We start from the raw sequence: 23245 nt of genomic DNA, 5'->3' as shown, positions 1-23245 counted from the left end.
TTTTTTATTTTTTTAAGTTTACGAGAAAATTAATAAATAAATACAACCAATGAACATTTGGAATATACGTATATCGTCACTTTTGATTTTTATTAGCTTGGATTATTTTTTTTTTTGTTGTATTGGTTATACCGACTACCGGCTATAAAGTCCGAATTTGGTCGGTCCCTTGGGCGTCGTTATAAGCGAATTCCACATCTGATATTGTAAATTTCGCATATCTGATATTGTATCATTAATCAATGATGTTATTAAGAATATGAATTAAAAAATTATATAAATAGCATTGAAATGTTAGTTTATTCTAGTTAATTATTTCTAGTTAGAGTTAAAAACAAAAATAATTTGAAAAATTCAGGTGTATGAATTATTAATGGTTAGAATCGTATTTGTATAATTTCGAGTGAGAAGAATTATTCGGAATTGCAAATTTCGTTTTTTTCTAAAATGTATACATAATTTATTTACTTTGGGTCCTTATTTACTTTCACTCCTTAATTTTAGAAAAACATAAAAAAATTAAAAAAAAAGGGTAATCTTATTGAAAAAATGAAATATAACGAATATTAAATGAATAATGGATAAATATGGTTATTAAATATAAAAATGGATAATTATGGTTTGAAAGTGAATAAAAAGTGAGTAAAAAAGCGAGATTAGGCTGTTATACGATTAGGCTGTTAGTCTAGAGTTTTCAGTCACACGAATGATATTCCTGGTGGTTTGGGTAAGGATAAACAGGGTAGGCTACTAATCGTTCGCTGACCCAGAGCAGTAACTGTTTAATTTCTAACCAAATACTTGCAACACCTTCACGTTGTGGCCACTGTTGACTAAGCTTCCAATACCCATTGGATCCTTACACTAAAATTGCAAGGACTTAGGTCGTTCTAGATGAAAGTGGATCGTATTGCTAACAACTATACATCTCAAAAAGCTCACCGTTATGAACGCTTCACAAGTGCTTCGGATAAATAACGATAACAATGAATCACAACCTCCGCAATGTAAAAAGGACTATGATATGAATATCGGAACATGGAATATAAGAACAATGATACAAGTAGCGAAAATGCAAGAAATTGCGAATGAATTGATTATAGTTAATCGGAATCTCAAAAAACATGTCATTGAATCCAACCCAATCTGTAGGAGATCGCCCAACGGCAGAACAGTAAATCAGATTGACCATGCACTAATATCAGCCAGAATGTCGTCGTCGTCAATAAATGGAGTAAAAAGCTGTATAGGGGCAAACTATGACAGCGATCACTATTTATTGAAAACAGTTATACGCCAAAAAGATATCAAACTAATGAACTAAATAAAGTTGGGTCAAACCAATGGTTTGTATTGTAGCACTTTTCCTTTGAACAAGTGAAAACACTGCGTCTAAAAACAACCTAGCTATGTATGTACTATATTATTAAAATTACTTTCATTCATATACAAAACTATTCCAAGGATTGCATACATTTAGGATGAGTAATGTATGCAGTTTTCGAAATGAAGGAAAAATAAATTTAAAAACGGGATAACATATTTTTAATGGCAATGTGTTTACTGTTATCTTTCCGCTTTTATAGAAAATTGAAAAAGCTTGCGGTTTCAGAAATATAAGGTACCAAAAATTCAAATTTTGCAAAATTCGAGAGGCGATAACTTCAGAAAGGGGTGAAGGTGGGAAAAAAAATGCTTCAAACAAAACTATTTATTAGTGTCTAAAAGTGGTTAAAATTTCAGACTATTACAACGTACGGTGTAGAAAAAAAACGGTATCAAAAGTTTGGAAAAAACGGACCTTAAACAACAGTAAATTGTAACGGTGATTTTGCTTCTTTAAATTTCAAGGCATTTTTAGGGTTTCAGAGATATAGCTTTTAAAGGGGGGAGATAGATAAAAATTTTCTTCTACGGAAATAAGTTTCTAGTAAAAATCTATATACCTATAAGATTTCAGCTTTCTATCTGCAAGGGTGTAGAAGTTTTGTAAACAAGTCCACGGACGGACGGATGGACAGAGTGAAATTAATAAGCGCAGCACCAATAGGCAAGAAAATACCCTACAAAATATGACAATTAGAGAAGAATGGCTACAAATCAGAGGAGCAGTGGTTGGAGTTAATACAACGATTGTAATAGAAGCACTGGAAAGAAGTTTAGAATGGTTTGATCAGGATTGCAAAAATGCAATTGGAACCAAAAACTGTGCTTGATCAAATATGTTACAAAGGAATAGAGATAATTATAAGCAGAAAAGGACAAGAGCTAAAAAAAGAAAAAAGAATGGCTAAAAAATGAAATACAAGACGAACATAACAATAAAAACTTATAACAGAAAACGATATAACATATGGGCATATTTTGACGAGCTTTTGAATATAGAAATAAGTGAAGGCGAAGTAGGGGACTGCTTTATCTCTTCTGCAGAACCTATGACAACATCAGTAACATATGACGAAGTTAGAAAAACAATTTATAAATTAAAAGTCTGTAAATCTCCCAGAGAAGATATGATAACAGCAGAGCATAACTATTATTTATTGCAGTATTAAAGTATGTAATTGAAGAATTGGATCGACGAGGGAATATTTTTCTGAAGTCCCATCAGACAGTTGCATATGCTGACGATACAGCTATTCAAGAAGTCAAGAAGTTATAAGAGGCTTTCATTCTGCTGGAAATGGAAACAAGAAAAGTTGGATTCACAATAAATGAGACCAAAACAAAATATTTAAAAATTTCCCGAAATGAAAAACAAAGAACTCCACAAATTGTAGCAATTGGAAAATACAATTTTGAGGGAGTTGGAAGCTTCTGCTATCGCGGAGTAATTATAGGTAACAGCTAATCAAAACTGCTATCACGACAAACATCAATCAAAACTGCTATCAAGACAAACAAAATTGATAGTATATAAAACTATAATACTATAAACGGTTATAAATATTATGAAACTATAAAAGTGACGTATGGATGTGAAATACGGACATTAACAGCACATGACGAAGACAACCTGAGAATAATTGAAAGAAGAACACATCGAAACATTTTTGGAGCAAGAAGGATAAGTGATGACGAGTTTGAAAGAAGACGAATTAGACCAATCAATTAAGCATAAAGATGTTATACGTTACCCGAAGTCGCAGCGATTAAAATAAGCAAGCCATATTGCTAGGATGGGAGAAAATAGAACGCAAAATAATATCTTCCGTACTAAACCTGTGAACCCAAGAGTAAAATGTTGGCCAAGGGACTAGGTGGATGGACAATATAGAAAATGGCAGCAGAGTTATAAATATCCACGAACATTCCAAGATAGAACTAATAGCGACAAATTGTGAAGCAGGCCACAGCTCACCTTAAGCTGTAGAGCCACATGAGATGAGCGTATGAGAAGAGGTAGTGGTGAGGAAAAGTACCTTTCATTTAGAAACAGAAAATTTACATGTTGATAATGCACAATTTTCTTATTCAGAATTATACATTTTAAAAAATGTCTTTTGTTCTATAAACACTTCGTTTGAATTATTTTTTAATCTTTTGACTTCAGCTTTTCGCCTGATAAACAATGTTATATCACAATGTAGGTCAGAATGCCATATATCACTTACCGTAAAAAGGTGATAGTAACATGGTATTACAAATAAATGACGTTTAAGGTAATTTTATTGGAAATTTTTTTTTAAAAATCTTGGTTTTGCACTTAAATATCTCTTGAATTAAAGATGTGTCTAACATCGATGATACATCACTAGTTGAAAATGGAATTTTATGAGCTTCAAGATGACTGACTACACGAAGTTAACATTACTTGCCATATTCCCCAAGTTATAAATTAAAACGGAAAAATTGAAAATTTTTTAAAAACACAAACTTTGAGATATCATAACCTAAGAAGAGTCCAAAAATGAAAATTTTAATTGGAGTTTTTTGTTAGTTTGGGCGCATTCTACGTCAATCAATCGAAAATTTTTATTTTTGTTATTCATAATTCTCTAAAAATATAGTTAAAAGTTCAGTTAAAAATAATTAACCTTTTGGTTGAGGACTCAAGCGAAAAGACACACTAGTTTTAATTAACAGTTTTTGTTTAAGAATTAGACACGTGAATTAGTAAAAATCGATATTTGAATTTGCTTGTAAAGTATTTTCTCAATTATGCAAAAATGACATTGTCCGCAAATTGTGTGTAAAACCGTCTTGATAATCATTTACATTCACATTTAAAAATCTAAAGTTTAAATATGTAGAAAAAAAACGGAAACACTGCTTCAGATGGGGAAATCTTAAGTTTGGTCTCCTATTTCACTTAATGTTTCTCTTTCTGTACCTTTAAATATATTGACATATCTCACATTTTTATTACAAGCAAGTTTTTCTTATTGAAATTAAAGGGTAAGATGTTAAATACGAATAATTATTAGATTAACAGATATCACGTCAGAATCCTCGGGCTAAGTGAAATCAGGTGGGCTGGTGCAGGTGAAATTACGACGTCCAGTGGAAACAAAATGGTATACTCTGGTAATGAAGGCGGCAGTAACTATGGTGTAGGAATATTGATGGACAAGACAATAATAAATAGCTTAATGAGCTGGAAGGCAATATCAGATAGAATAATATTGGCCAGATTCTACACCAGAATGAAAAAGATATCAATAATTCAATGTTACGCCCCAACTGAAATTGCTCATGATGAAGCCAAAGATACATTCTACAACCAACTCAGCACAGCTATCAATAGTATCCCCAAGACTGACATTGTAATATTACTGGGGGACCTCAATGCCAAAGTCGGTGCTCAGCAAGATTCAATCCCGAAAAGCATAATGGGATCACATGGTATGGGCACTATTAACAACAATGGGGAGCGTCTGGTAAACCTGTGCCTAGAATACAACATGGCTATCGGTGGAACTCTCTTCCCCCATAAGAACATCCACAAATACACATGGGAATCGCCCGATGGAAGAACCAAGAACAAGATAGACCATATATGCATCAGCAGAAAGTGGAAACAATCATTATTAGACGTCAGAGCCTGGAGGGGCGCAGATATTGACAGTGATCACAATCTTCTCACTGGCGACATAAGACTGAGACCAAGTAAGATAAGAAACACACTACAAAGAAGAAAGCGTAAACTACCAACTTACAAATTAAAAATGGAGGGTACGAAGCAGGAATTCGTATCAAGTATACAACAAATAAGCCAAAGTACAAACATAAGCAATATACAAGAAATGTATAGACAGATAGCGGACGAAACACTGGGAACAATTGAAAACACAAGAAAAATATGGCTTTCAAACGATACTTGGTCGAAAATAGAACATAGAAAAAAATTACGAACAAAAATGCTCACACAGCAAACAGATGACCTAAAAGCAGAATATAGAGAAGTTGCGAGAGAGGTCAAGAGATGCGCCAGAAGAGATAAGAGAAGATATTATGATTCGATAGCAACAGAAGCACAGTCAGCAGCCGAACAAAATAATATGCGCCTCCTATACAACAAGATCCGAACTCTAGCCAACCATAGAACAAGACTCAGCCAGCCAATCAAAGACAGTAATGGTCAACTTCTGACTTCTGCCCAAGAACAAATGCAAAGATGGAAGGAACATTTCGAATATATGCCCACCACTATTAACCAAGCGCAAGCAAATAATGAATCGCTAATAAGACCACCACCTCTCAGAATCAACCAGAACCCTCCATCAAAAAGAGAAATCATGGAAGCAATAGCAAAAATGAAGAAAAACAGAGCTGAAGGTCCCGATGGCATTCCTGCAGAACTACTTCAGGCAGATCCTAAAACAACATCAGATATTCTGCTTCCAATCCTGGTAGAAGTATGGAATAGTGAGAGAATGCCCGATATTTGGAAACAAGGTATTATCGTAAAACTTCCAAAAAAGGGGGACCTTAGAGAGTGCAGTAATTGGAGAGGTATCACGATTCTCAATGTATTGAATAAGGTCCTAGCAAACATAATTCTGGGAAGAATAAGCTCAAAAATTGAAGAAAGTTTGCGAGAGGAGCAAAGCGGATTTAGGAAAAAACGGGGGTCTAAGATCACTCAAACACCCTGCGGTTGATTGTAGAACAATCGGCAGAATTCAACTCTCCATTATACATTGTATTCGTCGACTTCGAAAGGGCATTCGATATGCTGGACAGAGAAGCTATATGGAAAGCACTCGCAAAAAAGGGGATTGCTGACAAATTAATCAAACTGATAAAGGAAATGTACAGCAATACAGACACCAGAGTGCTACACAATGGAGTACTTAGCGACCCAGTAAGAATAGAAAGACGTGTCAAACAGGGTTGCCCACTTTCGCCCATACTGTTCAATATCGTGTTAGATGAAGTAATGAGGAAAACATTAGCGCCTCCAAGAGGTATACAATGGTCTCTTATGAATCGCCTAGAGGACCTTGATTACGCAGATGACATAGCCCTACTGTCTCATACTTTCGCAGACATGGGAGCGAAGCTGTCAAAACTCAGTGAACAAGCCGAAAAAGTAGGTCTAAAGATCAACCAGGCAAAAACAAAATCACTATGAATCAATGCAGCTAATCAGGGCAGCTTTGTAGTCAACACAAGCCCAATAGAAGATGTCACTAACTTCAACTACCTAGGTAGTGTCATTAGCACAAGTGGTGGAGCGGATGAAGACATCAAGAATAGGATTAAAATGGCAAGAATGGCATTTGGGCGACTCTGGAAGATCTGGAAGTCATCTCACTTGGCGAGATCAACAAAATTCAGAATATTCAATAGCTGCGTCAAATCGGTCCTGCTATATGGGAGTGAAACCTGGCTAGTACGAAAAAACGACATGGAGAAACTACAAACAATGCTAAACAAATGCCTGCGAATCATCTGTAACATACACTGGCCCAGACGAATAACAAATACGTCGAGTACAATAGCGCGGCAGGCGATGGAGTGGAACCCACAGGGCAAAAGAAATGTGGGAAGACCGCGACTAACGTGGAGGCGAACAATTGCAAAAGAACTAGCGACAGCTGGAAAAACTTGGGCAGAAATAAAAATATTGGCGCAAAATAGAGTTCGATGGAGAAGCTTTGTGGAAGCTCTATGCTCCCAAAGGGAGTGAAGTGGAAAAAAAAAAAAAAAAAAAAATTAGATTAACAAAAGTTATTAATAAATACTAAAATTATTTTCATATGTACATACATACATAATATGTGCATAGGTACAAGAAATTTTATTCTTTATTAACCTTTTAAGAATATTATATACAAATGTGGATTGTACACATTATCTAACTTTATCTTTTCCTATAAAAAAAATTGTAAATAAATTTGTAAAGAAATTATGAAATTGTATTATAAATTGAAATTATATTATAAATTGTACATACATACATATTGTATAATTCAACTTTTAAGTCTCACCTCACTCCTTTCCAAAATTGCTTTTCCCTTTTCCAATTTTTTTTCTTACTAAAATTATGTGAATGCATACATACATATGTACATATATGTATTTAAATAATATTAAACTTGCAATAGAAGTACATAAATACATACATACATATTGTTTTTAAATTTTATAGTTATAAAAAATTATTTTCCGTTTTTAAATTAATAGCAAAATTTCTATTTCAAATTCCTCTAAAAAAAAGTTGTATGCGTGCATGTAAAGAGTTAATGATTTTATAAAATGAAAACACAAAAAATTTTAAAACTGAAATTGAATTAAAAGTAACTTTACATAAAAAATTTTTTTTAATAAAGACAATTAAAAAATTGGTTACTTTTTTAGCTTTAAAAAAATTGTTTTCCATTTTAATTAAAAAAATTTACGGTCAATATGGATTTTTATATTACACGTTTTTTTAAGATTGCAAATGATCTCTAAATTATCACAACCCCTGTCTTTTTACACACATCTTCTTGTGAATACATTTTATAAGAAATATGTACATATGTATGCATAACTTTATATAAAACGAAATGGAGTTTTGCTTGTACTACGTATACATCATATAAACATATGTATACATTTTTTACTTTTCAAGATACGAAAGAACCAAAACAAAAAATTTACAATTGCAGAAAATAAAAATACAGAGTAACAGGAGTAAGTGCATGCCCTTAATTCAGAGATCAAAAAATGTCAATTCAAACCTAGTGTCAATAAACATTCGTACTTATTTAAACATGCGTTTTTAAACTTTGTTCGAGAATCAGTTCTTCTGTTCAATTTCAAGTTTTAAATGTTTTTGGAAAAAAAATACTTACACGTCTTCTCTCTCTTATGTCCCGCAATTGTCGGGGAAAAATATTCACACAGATCTTAGTACATATATTTAAATTTTGTAGCGAAACTTTCTCACAAATTTGTTGATTTAGCAAAAAACTTTCAATACTATTCCGAGTATCTGCACTTCTGATAATTCAGTTCTAAAATAGTATTAATGTGTCCTATGTTTGACAATAAAGTATGTTATTGGACGTGCTGTCAAAAAAGTGTTTGATAATGCGGCACTCTTTTTGTAGTATGTTTTACAACTACAACTGCATAGTAAGATTTTTAAGGTATACGCGTAACAGTTGGATTTAAATTATTTATTAGAATTATTGGATTTAAAGTATTTATTAGAATAAGTTTCTTAAAAATTAATGAGTAAAAGCACGAAATAAGACAATCTAAGAAACAACATCTTAAGTTTCATTTACAGATTTTAAAGTTCTTATGGAAAAATTTGGAACAACAATTAAAAACATGGAAAATAAAAAAACACATAAGAAACAATAGAGGAGAAAAAATTGCAATATAAACTTAATGTGATGAAGTTAGCAGTGTATTTGTAATTATTTTAATATTTTAATAAATTTATTTTTGTTTATTGACTCTGTAATTGAGATCTGTATCTTGGGAACTAAAAGTTGAACAGACATGATTCGAAGAAATAGGGTTTAAAGTTCTGATATTTTCGAAACTGCAACTTCTATCGACTAATTTTGAAAAACGTACTCCCCTATTCTGTAAAAGAAGTTAAAAAACCAAAGAAAACAAAAAAATTTCATTTTTGTTTGGGACTTAACTTTTTACGCAGGATTAAACCATAATTAAGTTTTTAATAAAATCCGAAAGTGCATTTTTTTTAATTCAATTTGTTTTTTCGAACAGGATTAGCATTATTACAAAGCCTTGCAAAAAGAATTATGATCAAACATTTTGAATCATATTTAATCACTTTGATCAAACGGTATGTTTAAAAGCAAAAAAATATCGTTAATACTCGTAATTGCATGATTATGACATTTTGATCCTGTCAAAAATATGATCAAACAAATTTTAGATTAATCAACATTTATGATGATTACTTGAATCTCTGTAGGTATGTATAGTAATTCCTTGGTGAAAGCTCAGTTTCTAAAACTTATTTTACTAAACCGATAAAATATATAGTCTAGATCATCTGACAACATCAAAATATTCTACCTACATGGTAAAATTTAAAATATTAAATGAAATTATTTTTCTTTTTGGCAGGTCAGTAAAGGCAGGAATTTCTCATACGTTTTTTATGGTACCAAAAAGAAAAGGGGATTAATTTAGCGGATTGCTCAATTAAAAAAAGGTTGACATCCAAATCGTCTCAAAACAAAATTCTATTACAGTTTATATACTGCAATAATACAAATTTATGTCACCTTACTTTCACCTTGTATTGACATTGTAAAAAAATACAAAGCTTATATTTATGTTTTAGATCCCTATTTTCGGTTTTCACCGAATATGTTTTCGGCCAAATGTAAATTTTTTTTAAAATGAAATTCATATATATGTACGTATATATAACACAAGTTATGATCCAAAGAAGGCAGAGCTTCGTTCAGCCAAAAATGGTATGGAATAGAAGAACAGCTTCAGCTGAAATTTGTACTCACAAGAGAACAGACAGATTTTCAACAACCATTTGTAGTTTCATAAAAAGAAAATTTATACAATTCAATTCAAATAAACTCACCTATGACTTAAATATCGCCTATGTGAATTCATGCACGACCTAACTAAACTCTTTCGTTGATGTGGAGATGGAGGTGCTCCTTTGAGTACTGGTGTTTCTGAAATTTAAAATAAAAAATATTTTAAATAAAATTATTTCGTTGTTCTTTTTCTTTTAATTTTAAATAAAACGCTGAGTATTGATAAAACCAATAAATTATCTAAATTATTGCATAGTTTTTGTTAAGACAAGTTAGAAAATTGGAATTTCATAGAATTATTACATTGCAAAATCAGAATACATACCAGAACATATGTAATAGTTAAGGAAGATAAAAATACTTGAGACCTTCATTTGAAGCAACCGGTTTTAAATATTCACTCACGTTCTCTTAAACCCATAACATAACGTCATGAAATATTAATCAAATGAGACATAGAATTCCAAATTTTAAAATTAACTGAAGTGATGATTTAAATATTACACTTGTTTTAAGCACTGATTCCGTGATAGAATATCTCTATTTTAAAATAAATTCCAGCAATTTCAATAAATTTTGAAATATAAATATGTTAAATAAAATTTTAAATTTGTTAAAAAGCGATTTCTCGCCTCTCACACCGGGTCATTTTCTCATCGGTGAGCCAATTACATCAATTGCACAACCAGGTGCTGTTTTGTATAGATGGAAACTAGTTTCAATAACTAGACAGGAATTTCCAAAAAAAAAAAAAACGAGTGTAAAGGAATACTTAACGGAACTTCAGCATCAATACAATACATGGAAAGAAATGTATAAGAATTATGAAAGACAAAAACATTGAACGATTGCCAAAATTCAAGAGATCATCAGAGAAGGAAATGGTTTAATATGAATAGTAATCGTAAATACGCCAACAGTAATTCAATCACTAAAGTAGATAGTCCTTTATGTTAATATTGCTTCGCTTTTAATTTTTACTAAAAATATAGTAAGAAAAATAAACTATTAGCTAGCTAGTATTTTTCTTGCTAGCTAAACTATTATTTAGTTAGTAAGAAAAATAAACTATTTTTGAGAAAATTTTTTTCCATAATTTTCTAAAGGAAAATTCTTTCATTAAAAAAAATTGTTCCCAAAGGTTTTTTTAACTTAAAATTTTCCTCTAACCTGAAAAAATTTTAATAAATAGTTGAAACGAAAATAAGTAGAGTTGACAGATGCACATGGTATAACGGTTACGTTACCACATAAACTGATACCATCTTACTGAAAATATATAGTGAATTTATGTAATTAAGATGAAATTATTTGCGAAGTTATATAGGAGCAGTTTGTATAATTTCGGTTGGTAGAACCAAATAACTTTTAAAGTTGTATGGCAGCTATCATAAATGCTCATATCTCAACAGCTTTTAGCGAAAATAATTCCCTTTTTCCATATTTGCTTTTATAATTTCTGAGATATAGCTCAACAGCAAGATTGAGATATAGCTGGCAGAGAAAGTCCTTCTTTACAATATCGAAATAAAAGCAACTTATGTTGCCATATTTATAAAGGAAAGTTAAAATAAGTAAAAACCTTTCAGTCAGTCTAAACCGACTGAATTATACCCTGCACCTTGATGATATAAACACAAAAACTATTTTTTGGAAATATTTAGAATTAGCTTTCATAGTTGTATGGAAATTACTCAATTCTCTCAAACTTCACGGTTATGTATGATCTGTAATTGGACACACGATTACCAAATGTCATGCAAAGATTGTGTGGCAACTACCCGAACCTGTCAAGTCATTCCAAAGAATTTCTAGGATATGTGTTAATTAGTCATTAATCTAATTCAATTATTTTTCTATTAATATTTTTTTATATATAAAAAAATATTAATAGAAAAATATATAAAATTTATAATAGTAATAGAATATTTAAAATTAACTTTTGGAGTTGTATGGTCGCTACACGAATTTGCGCAGCCATATCATTAAAAATTTTCAGAATATATGTAATATGAAATTGGACATTGGTTTGCAAAACTTCATATTAATTTCTGTAGTAGCTTTCAAAATATTTAAAATGAACTCTTTCAAGACGTATGGCAGCTACCCGAACCCGTTGTTCGAATGGGTGCAATTACATTAAGTAGAAATGAAACAATTTGTGAAAGTTTGATTAAGTTAGTTTTATTCGTTTTTAAGTTATCGTGCGATCGGACGGAAGAACATGTCTAAATCAACACAGAATTGTACGCTGAACAAGAACATAAATATATATGTGAATACTGCAGACGACTCCTTCAGGTACCAAACTCCGTACCAAAGTTAATTTTTATATAAAAGAAATTTTGGTATCTTATACATATGTACGGGTCACTCGCGGTACGTAATTTTTAAAAATTAATGACAACGTAATGATTATTATTTATTAAACCTCTTATATCTTCTCTTAAACAGTTTATAAATTGTTACTGCAGTCCCATATTTCAATAACTAATGATGTGTACAGCAATAAAGTTTACTTTCATATTGCTACAAAAATTGTTTTAAAAAATATGATAAAAAGCTTTGCCAGAATGTTACAATACAATCAATTATTAATATAAGAAAACTGTTAAAAGATGGTATTTTGACTCAATTAGGAAAAATTAGTCTAAAATAACACAAAAAATTCTTGTTTTGGTGAAAACGTTCCGAGTGAAAAGATCTTTCAAATCGACAACATGAAATTTTTTCTCTATGCTTTTATATTCATAACCTCAATTAGAAAAGAACTCATTTTTGTGAAAGTATGTAGATAGATATTATTGAGTTTACATCGGAGTTATTATTGGTAGCGCTGCTTCAGTAGTTCTATTGCAATGCAGTTTTAACACCAATCATACCAAGACTTAATATGTATACCTATTTCTACCATAGCGGGCCAAATGACCCGTTGTGGTGGATATCGGTATACAACAAGAATTACTCAGAATAAACAAAACAAAACAAACAAAAAAAATTGTTATAACTGTACATTAATTACTTAGAAAAAGTCATGAAGTCAAATGTGCAAACGCAGTAAAATTATACGTGCGTTTTCAATGCAATTGTTCAAAATGGGTCATTTGACCCGTTATGGTATGTTTAGTGTTAACTAATAAGATCTCTCACGGTCATGTGCATCCAATTAAGTAAATACATATAAATTATATAGGTTCCTATGTACATGATTTATAAATAACATCTAATATTATATAAAAATTATATAACACGTTAGATTTCTTTTATTGAAGAAATTAGGTACGACGAAATATTAATTTTGTACAAGGCTTTTTAAAAAGCTATAATCAACATTGATAAATTCTAAAAAAAAATTGCTACTATCACCTATTCATTACGGGTAACTAAATGATTAACTTGCAATTTTGATAATTAAATTTATTTAGTAAAAAACTTAATTAAATGGAAACATTATAATCTGCGATGCTTAATGCCATATAAATTTAAAATAAATTTTCAAGTCCTTTATCACACAGTCAAACAATTTCATACAAAATTCAGGTTTTAAAGAATAAATGTGATACATTTTAATTTTAGAATTAATCTTTGTATTCAAAATTGAATTATGACCGACATCTTTTTCTTTTCTTTACTTTCTTTTAAAAATAATTTAAAAGTCAATATAATCAAAAAATAAACTAGAAAATTAGATTAGTAGAAGACTTTTAATTGCACTATTTCGTAATTGCTATTACATTTCCCATTAAGCTGTTGCAATGTTGGTTGTTCATTAATGCAAATCGGTAATACCTAGTAACTTTCTAATTTACCATCAAAATCGAAATTGAGTTCTTTTAGTTTCCGTGACTTCAATAATGCGCTCACGACATAAATTTTACAAAGTATTAAGTTCCAAAAAGTTTAGTTAAACCTCTTGACATTGTACACTTTTCCTAAATGCGTTTTATACGTAGTGGAGACGTAAAATAAAAGTAAATCGGGTATCGAAAAAATCGAGCACGCTTTTCTTATACCTTGTCATATAAATGTTGCCAAAAATAACCGATAAAATAAACTAGCATATATTTTCCGCAATAAAGTTCTAGTTATCAATTTTTTTTTCCTAAAATGCAGCATAAAAATGCTATGTTTTTAATGATGCGGTAACGTTTTATAAAAATTAACATTTGAACAGAACTTTAAATTGAAATTTTCAAATAAACGTCAAAGTTTTATTGATATGGTAAAAATTGTATTCCAAAATGTACGAAAAGCTTTAGTAGTTTTTTTTAAAACGTAAAGGTATTGAAAGCTCTGAGACGGTACTACAACCGTATCAGAACTGTACTTAAATCTTTTTTAAAGCATTATTGAAGTCACAGTTTATTATTGAAATCTTTCTTAATATTTCTAATATTATTTCAAATTTAATTGACCTTCGTTGGTAAAAATTACGTGCTTTTCAAACTCAAAATCTTGTTTTTGTGCTGTCTTGCAAATTCAAAGCGGTTCCTTCTGTTTTTCTTATTATGAAAAGGTTTTTTTATCGCAACTCTACTATTGTACCTATGATTTCTAATAGTCCATCGAACTGTTTCAGGCCTTAAAATTTGAAAGTTAAATCTTTACTATTTCTACTAGCTTAGGAGCTTGTTTTCAGGTTCTTTTTAATTTCTTTGAGAATAATGCGCTTATCACGGTTCCTTATTCTGTATTCTATTTCGTCGGTATAACGTTTTACAATATACAGAATTGTAGAATGACTCCTTTCCACTAAGTACTAATCTCTGAAAGGGATTTGCCATTTTTATAATAGGCTACGATCAATTTCCGTTGCTCTGTTGAAGTTTCTTTCGATTTCCTGCCCATAGTTTAATTAAAAGAAATATTTCGTTAAAACGCAATAAAAATTATGTATTCAAACTCTCTTAATTATTGATCGGAACTAAGAAAAATTATTAACAATTATCAAAACAAACATTGCATAATTTATTTTCAATAATTTTGGTGCCTTTATATAACTGTACGAATATGACTGTAAGCATTTTTTTTACTTGTTTTTGTTTTTCTTGGATAGTTCCAAAAACAAATATTTTTTTTTTTTTTTTGATTTAATTTTAATGATAAGTAACCAATTTTGTAAAAAAAACTAAAATTAAGAAAAATTTGCACGAATTCATTTGAAAAAAAACTTCAAATTTTATATTTTGTTTCGTTGTACAAATACGAGTGGGAGTTACTGTATATAGATTAAAAGAGATTTTTAAAATCACAATACTGCAAAAAATAACGTGATGGATATGCAAAATAATTTTGACAATTCTATAAAAACAAAAAATTGTATTTCATATGATTAAACTGCGGCGCACATAACAACTTGATGCATAATTTGAAAATGCTTATAAACAACCCTGCTACACATCATTTGCCTATAAACGCAAATACAGGGCCATTTTATTATAGGTTGCAATTTGATGGTTCAAACACCTTGACAAATCCTAATATGATTAATATTTTACTTAAGTCCCCGCTCATTTCTTTTAAAACTATTTTTTATTATTATTTATATGATGTGTCTCCTTATTAATTTGTCTACATAAACCTACTAGAAGATATTAAAAAAACACAAAAAGAAAAAAAATTAATTCTGAGCATAACAATTTTTAATAAAATCTTATTTAACTTAAAAAAAAAAATCATCAACATACATAATATGTACATATGTACGTATATAATAAAATAAGCATTTAGAATTTCTTTTCCAGACTTTGAAAATTGATAATTCTGTTGAACAAATTTCTTAAGAATTTAAATTATTCATAAAACCTGATAATCCTGAAACTGTAACAGTATTGAATTTATAATTAAGAATTTGTTTTTAGAAATTATATAAATAGATTCTTTATCGACAAGAATTTAAATACACTGATCACAGCCTTCATCACTACATCTACGAAACTTCCATCTTGAAATATTTAACCCTTCATTTTGTGCAGCTAAAATTTCCAATGTCTTTGCTGGATGCTGATTTGTCTTAATGTAAGTTTTCTGCCCTCTAATTGCATGTAATGTCGAACCTTTCCTATTAGTTAATTTTGACGCGTTTATTAAAAGGTAATCAGCAGTATTTTCATTGCTACAATCAAATATAAGAATCAGAATGTTCAGAAGAACCAGGTTCAGAACGTATTCCGTGAAATTGAAACCTAAAACTATTTCATCAACAATTGCATCATCTTCTAATAAATTTAATTCTTGTTCAGTTAGTGGCAACACATTTTTTCTCCAGCATGCGCTGCATAGTTCTTTAACTAAATTCTAAGCTCTTTAACTAGTTGTGGCTCTTCTGGTAACAATTTTAATTTTCAATTTCTTTTTTAATCTGTTCTTTATTGAAAGGTTGATTTCTTATTCTATTTATCACCTTCTGTAGAGCCTCTGATGGATCTATACTGAAATTGAGAAATCTGTAATCTTAAAATATAAATACGTAGGATAAGCATACTTCTCTGATCCGTAACTTTAATCTCTTTATTAGAAGTTAATAAATATTCGAAAAGATATGTACTAAAAAATTTTAGGAAACTTGTTATTGTTTATTAAATTGTAATTGAATTAAGAATGGAGAACCTGACTGGCGTTCAAACCATACAATATTTTGTTTTTTTGATACTTGATGTGTCATTTTTTAAGCCACTGACTAAAATTTTACCGGATTTATAGTTCAACATATTTTTTTGAGAAGTTATATATTTAGCTGAATACGCATGGATTCCTAATATTAAAGTTTGTTCATGTTCTCTATATTTATTTTGTTAAATTTTCTTATTTTAAGAGTAGCTCTTCATTTTGCGGTTTTAAAAGTAATGTAAAATTTAAAAGGTTTGTCTGATTTATTGATGGATTGTTTTGAAGTTTCCGGCATTGCTTTTAAAACTCGCTTACGGTAATATTTATTCACATCATGTTTGTCATTTTCGAAAGTTGCGGTGGGTTCTTCTGGTGTCTGCTTCAATGGTTTGTTAGTGTTATTTACCGCTTCCTCTACAGACTCTACATCGTCTGCTAGAAATTTCATATGGCAGTTTGCAGGCTCTTCACTAATATTTCGTCCAAGAAGATCCTTCATTTCGCCTGCAGAATTTTTAAACGATGTGAAACGGGATAACTTATTTTTATCATTACATTCTTCAGTAAGATATTCACTCATACGCATTCAGCTCTCCTTTCTTTATGTGTACATTTCTAGTATCACGTCTTATTAAATATTTATCCAGAAAAACTATCGACAAAATATTTTTCATTCACTTTATTAATAAATTCCATGCTATCTACTTTTTGCGAATTCTTGTGAAAATTTTCTACGAACTGATTTTAAAAATTATTACCTCGAATACCTTCTTCAATTAAATATTTACCAAGTAAGTAATCGTTAAATCTTTCCTTGCCTATATTTTTAATTACTGAATATTTATTACTAAAGTACTCATTCTTAAAATTTTCTTCCATTCTTTTACCAAAAATGCTTTCATCAGTACTTTGTATCTTTTTTTCACAAAAATAATCATCACGAAAATTTGGCTTTACAAAATCTGTAAATTCCTATAATTCATATTTTGATCTTTTAAAAAATTATTAAGCAGATCATCGCCATTAAAATTAGATGTTCAACGAGGATTCAGTGAATCCTCTCTTTATAAATCGTCCATTAAATTATTTGCTTTGCGAGTCATCTTCGCGCACTGCGTCTTTGACCATACATCGATCTGTCGTCCCTTGAATACTTCTCAGTTCAACTTCTTTATATTGATCTCATGAATCATCAGTATATATTTTTCTTTTGCGCTCCCACAAACAATTTTCTAAACTCAAATCATTTTTGTTTGAATTTATGCACCGAAGATCGTCATAAAAACTTTGCTGTTTTATTGATTGTTCCATTAAAATACTATTCTCAAATTCTTGATTTCTTTGTTAATGGAAAAATTTTGTTCAAATCTTTTTCCATTAACGCTTTTATCAGTGCCTGATTTTGAATTGAAGCAATCATTAAATTCATCCTTATAATGCGTTTTGCTTCAACTCATCTGAAAAAACAAAAGTTGTTTTTGTTGATTCATTCATTTCTAATTCACACGAGTAGCTAAGGAATAGGACTTTTCGCCATATTAGAGCTATGCATAACACGGTAAGGCCAAATTTACTCTCTGAGGTGACCAGGTACGGAGTGGCTCCGTTATTGGTAGCTTGAAATGCCCTCAGCTACCAACCACTAGGCACGGTTCGCTTCACACCTTGGATATGATAGTGGCAGTTCTTAGTTTAATCGCTCTGATCACATTCGAATGGAATAAATATTTTTTCCCATTTACATGTGACAATCAATATAATTCGATGTGAATCTTCGCATATTTTAAGCCACCGCACTTCGACAAATCGATCGCCAATACGAAGGAACGATAAGAAATATGAAATTGTATTGAAAATTCAAAAATTTTTTAAAATATGTTTCTTTTTTCAAATAAAAAATTAATTTAAACTTAATAAAACATTAAAAGATATTAATTCTGTTTTCAAAAATTTGAGATTAAATTGCTAAAATATAATTTACGGGCTAATTTTATCCGTAATCCAAGTTAAAACATTAAGAAAAGAATCTGCAAAAAAAAAAGGTATATGCCATAAAGCAGTTTTATTTAAACGCCGCCATTAAGAGTTAATTTAAATCCGCTTAGTAATAACCAGCAAATAAATCTACAAACAAAAAGAGTTTTATGGACACTATACTTACATACTTATGTGCCAAGAAATTTTTTATTAAGTTCAATCAATCGATTCCTTTACACCTTTACAATAACGTATGGCAGTTTTAGTTGAAATTATTACATGTCCTATGTTCTACATAGAGTATGCAATAATTTCAAAAAAAATATGACGCCATTATAAAAACCCGAGGAGCAAAATTTGAAAATAATCCCGTTTTTTCTCGTTTTTAGTTTATTTTAATAATTATTTTAGTTTATTACACAATAATTTTCAGAAAAATTTTTTTTTTAATGATATAAAAATCAAAACGAAATTCTTCTATTATGCAAAAGATTATTTTTGTTTTAAGAAAACGACAAAGTAAAGGTAACTTAACTTTTTTAATTTTGTTTTTTCAAATACATAACTATAATGTACTCGTAATAAAGATATACTGACTTATTTATGTGATTAATTTAAAAATTTTTTTAGAATTGTTAAAAACTATAAGAAAAATCATGCCTGAATGAAACATAATTTTTTAATTATTAGATGAGTGAATAAAATTTTAAATAAATAATCCGTTACCAAAAATAAGTATAACTTATTAACCTGAATATTAGGATACTACAAACCAGCGAAGAAAAATATTGTTGGCCAATAATATTATATTTTCAATTTTGCAGGATGAATTATATTTTTAATATTGATTAATGGTCAACAATTTTTATTTTGATAAAATTACAACTAAAATACGAGTAATAAATTAATAATGTTGTAATTTAACTTTAATAAGATACGTAAATTTTAACATTAAAATATTTAATATAAAATTTATTCAATTATTAAATTTAGTTTAAATACTACATTATTTTCAGTATTCAAATACCTTATACATATTACAATACTTAATATAAATTGAAATCTATTTAAAAAAATTTTCATAGTTTTATCTATTTTATCTTTACTACGATTTTTAATCAAACAATACCGAGATTTACAACGAGTAAACCACAACACAACAATAAATTTAAACATTTTAAATTAAAATATGAAAATAAACTGGCATGTTGATAAAAGTTTACTTCTGCTTATTACTAACAGTACCCCCAAAAAGATATACATATAACCGTTTATATCAATTGAATATTTAAGTACATATTAATATCCTCGCATTTTATTATATATGTGTATATAGAAAAATTAAAATAATAGTTTTTGTACATCTATTATACAGCACATAATCCAGACAAACTGTCTTTACAAGTATGCTGGAAAACGTAACTACTTTCATATATTACTACTTCCAAAAACTTTTTTTTCTAATGTAAGTAGGTACCTACCACATTTAAATTTTTAATATTTGTAGAAACTTAAACAGTATCTACTTATGTTATATATAAATAATGGCATATTACTTTTCAACAATTGCAAATTTTTGTAGTGTTGATGTTTCAAATAAAATTTAAGAGTACTCTTTTTTTCGGAAAATTAATTGTCCCGCTATCAAATATTAGTACCAAAAATAAAAAAAAAATCTGATGTGATCAGAAGTATCACTTCTTTCGAATTTTTAGGGCGTTAGTAAGCTTTTATTTAACATACCTAAAAATGTGTAAATTTGGCTCTTACTAGGGTTTCGTTTTGTGTCATTCGAATTCCTTGAAAAGCTCACCAGTTAGTTTCAGTAACAACCAGAGCTCCAATATCAAATTTCAAGAAATTCCATCAATTCTTTCCGTAGATATGGTAAAAACGAGCCCCGATCAAAAAATTTATAAGTATGTTCACTGTTTTAAAGATGAAAGTGATTCTGACCTTGTTAATGCCACAAATGGTGGCCAATTAGCATCCGTCATAAGATAATACCTATAACGACAATTTTATATTATATTTGAAAATCACTGGGGTTCTTTTAATTTTTAACAAAAGCTTTTTTTTAAAAAAACAATGTATTTAAATTTTATTTCCGCTTTTTACATTTAATTGAATGCAAATGCTTCAAAAAGACAAAAATGTATTTAAGTATAATTTAAAAAATTATAATAGGTATCAGGGATTTAGCAAACTGAAAATGAATTTATTTTTTTTTTGTTTTTACAAATTACTAATATAATTTAAGATATACCTATACACAACTTTTTTTTTCTGTCTTTTTTTCTACCAAAATCCATTCTATACAAAGTCTTGAATAAGAACAAATACATATTAAAAACTTTTGCGTTCATATTTCTAAAAATGAAAGTTTAAATATATTTGAAAGCTTCCATTTAAACAACAAAAGTAAAGTTCCTGAATGTTCAAGTATATCCTTTTAATAAACATATGCAACAATTTAGAAATAAAATATTACCAATATGGTTGTATGTTCATATGTTATATTAGATATTATAAGTAATATGTAGTACTCGTAATATTAAAATTTTAAGTTAACTAAATTAATTTTTAAAAAATTCCTTTTTTTGTAAAAAGATTTTTACAAAATAACTTTTAAAGTAATAACAAAGTATATGTTTTTAAAATAAACTGGATAAATATGTAAAAATTAAAATATATCTTAAGTTAAGAAAAAGCGCATGTCCTTAAAAAAAAAAGATTTTTTCCTAGCCGCAATAAAAAAAAAGCTCAGCGAAAAAATGAATTGGTTAAAATAGCATGTATGAAAGTATATTTGTACATTTATACAAACACAAAGGGAAATCAGCTGTTCCAATATACATAATATTTCAACGCAAGTATTTCATTTGACTTGTAATTTTCTTGTAATTTGACTTGTCATATATTTTTGCTATATTATTAGGCTATCAAAAACATAGCAAACAGCAATTTAAATAATTGTGTTACCTGTTAACCTTCTACCAAATGAAAGACATAATTAAATTTTTTTCAGTCATAAGAAACTGACGAGAGTTCTTTCGGTTAAATATACATATGTATTGAAATTTTTGCTTTAAAATTCTACATGAAATTACAAATAAATTTTACATATAATTTCAATTAAAATAAACAATTATACTGTTAGTAACCCAAATCTGATAAAATCTTATGACAAAATTTTCAAAATTTTACAAAATGAAGAGAATAGTTTTACTTATTAAGTTTGCTAGCATTTGAGTTTTCTAATATATAACATATGAATTCTCATAAGGTACCTATGCTCCTATGTGGAAACTTAATGCCCTAACATTATTGTAGATTTGAAGTTTTTATTTTCTGAAAATAAGTTCCACATATTTTTTTGTTAAATTAATTGAATATGAATACATACAATAAGAAAAACTCATTTTAAGGAAGCACATGCATTTAAAAAACGCATTTCATAAAAATTCTGACATACCGCAGGGTCGTTTTAAAAAAAGGAAGTAAAAACATTTTGTTGAATATTAGCAATATGAAAATTATACGAAATTATGCCAGTATTTAGTTCATCTTTACAAAATCATTATAGGGAAAAAAAAGTAAACAATTTAAATAATTAAAAATTTGATATTAGTTTAGCAAATTGTTTGTTCTTTTCCATTAAATGTAGATTAAAAATACATATCTTTCTTTTTGTATAGGTACTTAAATTTTATATTAAAATGTGAATATGTACGTTTTTCAATCTACACATGAACATTATTAGTAGAGACATTTTTTACGTAAATTTTTAAGGGAACCGAGTGGGACAAGTGGATCTCCACCTATTTTTATGTAAATAGGTACATATGTTAATTCATATTCAAATAATTGAATAAAAAATTTAGTTAAATTGAATACATATTTAAAATTGAATTAACAATGAAAACTGTCCTTGAAGAGTCTAATTTTAGTATTACATTTTCTTTTAATTAAATCTAACGATATTATAAAATTCTATGAGAATTCATATTTCGCATAGCATTTACATAAAAACTATTAATTATAGTAGAAACAATTTTTGTTACAATTACATAAACACTTAGTTATTTCCATATGGTACGCATTTTTCTACTTAATTTTCTTTCTTCATTTTAAAACTTAAAATATGTATATTTTTAAAGTATGTACTTATATCTAAATTCGGAAAAATGTATTAAATTTAAAAAAAATATATATTTTTCACTAAGACTTAGCAACACTTACCAAGCAATCTTTCAAAAGTCATATAAAAAATCCCCTCTGGGGTAAATTCGAGCACTCAAAATAAAAAATAAAAAAAATAAATTTGATTTCTTCCCGATATGAAAGAAATCTGGAACCAACTTTATATTAATTTTTTAAATGATTGTTTTTTTAATTGAAAATTAAAAAAAAAAGTTAAAGAAAATAAAGAAATGAAAATTAAATATATTAACACTACTTTCTTTTGTAATTTTTCACTTTTTTTTAAAGTTTTTCTTTTTTAGTGAATTATGCACAGCAACGCGTGCGCACTATTATTAAACGTCAAAATTAATTTTTGCTCTTTCCGTTTTGGTTTCGGGCTCCTTGGGGCTCCTTTAAACGCTTGGTAACTGTAACTTTTTCACAAAACTGAAACGAAAATAATTTTCAGAATAAGTAGAGTAATAAAAATCAAA

The 23245-nt window shown here is 28.8% G+C and overlaps 2 protein-coding genes across 2 annotated transcripts in view; one reads left to right on the top strand and one right to left on the bottom strand.

Annotated features, from left to right (window-relative positions):
• Positions 1-23245, bottom strand: part of LOC129618502 (eukaryotic translation initiation factor 5) — a 30515-nt gene that overhangs the window by 6894 nt on the left and 376 nt on the right. The window contains exons 2-3 of the mRNA XM_055533301.1: positions 22809-23198; positions 10022-10118 (exon numbers count right to left, since the gene is read on the bottom strand). The gene's annotated coding sequence lies outside the window, so the exon portion shown is untranslated. The remainder of the gene's footprint in view (positions 1-10021; positions 10119-22808; positions 23199-23245) is intronic.
• Positions 4515-6104, top strand: LOC129618814 (uncharacterized). The gene has a single exon (XM_055533830.1). The coding sequence runs from the start codon at positions 4515-4517 to the stop codon at positions 6102-6104; it is 1590 nt and encodes a 529-aa protein (XP_055389805.1).

Source organism: Condylostylus longicornis, unplaced genomic scaffold (genome assembly GCF_029603195.1).
Source record: "Condylostylus longicornis isolate FDR11 unplaced genomic scaffold, ASM2960319v2 ptg000001l, whole genome shotgun sequence".
Classification (NCBI taxonomy): Eukaryota; Metazoa; Arthropoda; class Insecta; order Diptera; family Dolichopodidae; genus Condylostylus; species Condylostylus longicornis.
This window is presented reverse-complemented; position numbering and strand designations above follow the sequence as displayed.

Coding starts and splice junctions, on each gene's coding strand:
- LOC129618814 (XM_055533830.1), top strand. CDS start 4,515: ATGGTATACTCTGGTAATGAAGGCGGCAGTAACTATGGTGTAGGAATA.